Genomic DNA, 3,034 nt, shown 5'->3' on the forward strand with positions numbered 1-3,034 from the left:
TTTTTTTTTTTTTTTTTTAGCTCTGTAAGAATGCAGCATGAAAGACTTACTGGAATCCATCAGATTCTCCCCAATGTAAATTTTTTATTATAAAGTCATAGATAGAACGTGAACTCACACAGTAAAACTCCTTTGTAAATACTAACGAACTCGAAAATCATGGCAAAGGTGACTGCTTATGGCCACCAAAAACACAAACACGAAAGCACCTAGCAATTCCAGATTAAGGGTCTCAATATTTAGACATGAATGATAAATTTCTACAAAATTTTCTTTAGAAAAAAAATCGATTGATTCTATAGAAAAATGTGACTTTGGATCAAATTCGAAGCATTGTAAAATAGTCAAATAAAATAGGAATGGAGTTATGGGAGTGAGGCAAACCGAAGGGTAAAGGGTGTGTGTGTGTGTGTGTGTGTGTGTGTCCTGGGTGTACTGTTTATACAGCATCAAAAATCACAAGATAATGAACCCAAGGAGTTTATATGCAGTGTCAGGTATATTAACGACCAATGAACAAAAACAGGATGTTGATTTAGCCATTACAATTATGAAGAGACCAAATAATTCAGTGTCCTTATTTGCATCCACCAGTTCTGAAGCTCTGCTCTGGTGCAGACACTTCCTCCTAACATAAAACACACAGCAGTAACATTACTATCATCCAGGCTCCCTTCAAGACCATAAAAGGCTATAATTCAGAGCATGTCAGTCTAGAACGATTGTGAAGTTGAGAAAAGTTTTAATAAAGATATCTTGAGAAAAAGCAATATATATGTATCTATCCATGCAACTAGATTAAAAGAAATTTGATGTACAATATTCCTGGATGTAATATTATGAAAATGTTAACTGTTCCCAAATTAATCTATATATTTAACAAAATCTCCATCAAAATACCAATAGATATGGGTTGGAGGTGGGTGAGATCAGAGGAGGACTTGATAAAATGTAAGTTTCATCTTCCCGAAAAGGAAGAGCAAAGGGCAGGACTCCAGTCTAAACAGACGTATAAAGTAAAACCAGAATCATGTGCTACAACTACAGGATTATACAGGAAGCTCAGTGGAAAAGAACAGTAAGTTCGGAAACAGATCAACAAAGATGTGTTCATGATAAGAAGGGGCATCTAAAATCTATAGAACAAAATTGGATTCATCAATAAACAATGCTGGCTACCATGTAGGAGAAAAAAACATAAAAGACTTGTGAGTTTTGCTGGTAAGATGGCTTTTAAAAGTCTGAAGTGCTAGGTGTCCATTGTTAGATAAATGGATAAAGAAAGTGTGACACACACACACACACACACACAATGAAACAAAAACGAATGAAGTCTTACAGCCTGCAACAACATGGATGGACACAGAGGGTATTATTTTAAGTGACATTAGTCAGAGAACGACAAATACCATATGATTTCATTTATATGTGGAATCTTAAAAAAAGATGCATGCCATGCCACCCTGAACAAGCCCGATCCTGTCTGATCTCAGAAGCTAAGCAGAGTTGGGCCTGGTTAGTACTTGGATGGGAGACCGACTAGGAAGACCAGTGCTGTAGGTGTAAAACATAAAAAAATAAGGGATTTTAAGCTGACAAGGTCCTTGCAATCTGTGGGGTCAACCAAGGGTTGCCTCACCTAAAAATAAAAAAATTTAAAAAATTAAAAAATAAAAAAAAAAAGAGCAAACAAAACAAAACAAAAATGGACTCATATAAACAGAGAACAAAATGATGGCTGCCAAAGGAGAAGGAAGGAGTGGGAAGATGAGCGAAAAAGGTAAAGGGAGTAAAAAATACAAACTTCCAGTTATAAAATTCATAAGTCACGGGGATGTAACGTACAGCACAGGGAACATAGTCAATAGTATCGTAATAACTTTGTATGGCGACAGATGGTTACTAATCTTATCCTGGAGATCACATCATAAGGTACGTTAAGTGTTGAATCACTATGTTACACACCTGAAACTAATTTAACGTTGTATGCCAATTATACTAAAGTATAAATAAAATAAAAAAATAAAATAAAATTGTTTTAAAAGTCTGAAGCAGCAGGAGGTAACAGCACAACAGTATCAATCCCTGGGCCAGGAAGCGCAAGTGCTACAGCCACGAACCCTCAATCACGGTTTCCCACAGGATTCTCAACGAGAGCGGGAATGCAGTCGACCAGGTGCCTTCGCCTGCTGGACTTCACTGGGTTTCCCTCGCCCTTAGCCCCATCTCAGCCCCTCTTTGTAGTCAGCATTTCCCTTCCACTCACTGCCCCCAGGAGTACAAAAGGATTCTGGAAAATAAAAGATTTCTCTGTACATTGGGGGATTTCCTGATGCCCCTAATTGCTGTGTAAGGCATCAATATGAACAATCGGAGAGATATCAAAGATCAGGAATAAGTCTTACCTGTTTCCTCTTTTCGGGGGGAAGTGATGGATCTCCATCCTACAAAGAAACAAATGCTATATTTTACTTAAAAAAAAAAAAAAGATGTGTTTACATTCAAGGAATTGAACCAAACTATGAATTAAGTTCAGATACTCCCCACCCCTAGTCCCTGCAACCAGTAATGTGCTCAAATATACTTTTAAAAAATTAACTATAAACTGAACCAGAGTTATTTTGGAAAAACCTCTAAGGAATCAGTTCCATTTAGGACCAAACCTATATATTCTAAAACAATGAGAACCAAAAAAATTTTTAAATAAACCAACTGGATTTATCAAAATTAGGTTTGAGCATTTCATTTGGTTTGAATTCCTCTTTTAAATAGTTAGATGCAAAGGAACAGTAATGGACACACACACACACACACACACACACACACACACACACACTCGAATTTTCTCTATGGGCAGAACAATTTGGGGGGTTTGGGAAAGGAAATGCTCAAAAGAAAATTAACTGACAACTTCCAGTCCTATCAGAATTTTTATCTGAAAAAAATTCAATTCCTCTCACGTGTGCCATCTAGGAATACAAATATCTCAGGTGAACGAGTAAATGCTCAGTGGGCCAGGGCCCTTCTACCCCAT

The 3,034-nt window shown here is 36.9% G+C and overlaps 1 protein-coding gene across 3 annotated transcripts in view; it reads right to left on the reverse strand.

Moving 5' to 3' along the window:
- The window catches only part of CCDC149 (coiled-coil domain containing 149), a 107,389-nt gene that overhangs the window by 65,705 nt on the left and 38,650 nt on the right, over positions 1-3,034 (reverse strand). Inside the window, exon 3 of one of the 3 annotated variants that reach the window (XM_011365280.2) lies at positions 2,406-2,444. The exons of the other annotated variants lie outside the window; for them this stretch is intronic. Within the exon in view, the coding sequence (XP_011363582.1) occupies positions 2,406-2,444 (39 nt within the window). The remainder of the gene's footprint in view (positions 1-2,405; positions 2,445-3,034) is intronic. 3 annotated transcript variants of the gene reach the window in all.

This window comes from Pteropus vampyrus, unplaced genomic scaffold (genome assembly GCF_000151845.1).
Source record: "Pteropus vampyrus isolate Shadow unplaced genomic scaffold, Pvam_2.0 Scaffold5, whole genome shotgun sequence".
Taxonomy (NCBI): domain Eukaryota; kingdom Metazoa; phylum Chordata; class Mammalia; order Chiroptera; family Pteropodidae; genus Pteropus; species Pteropus vampyrus.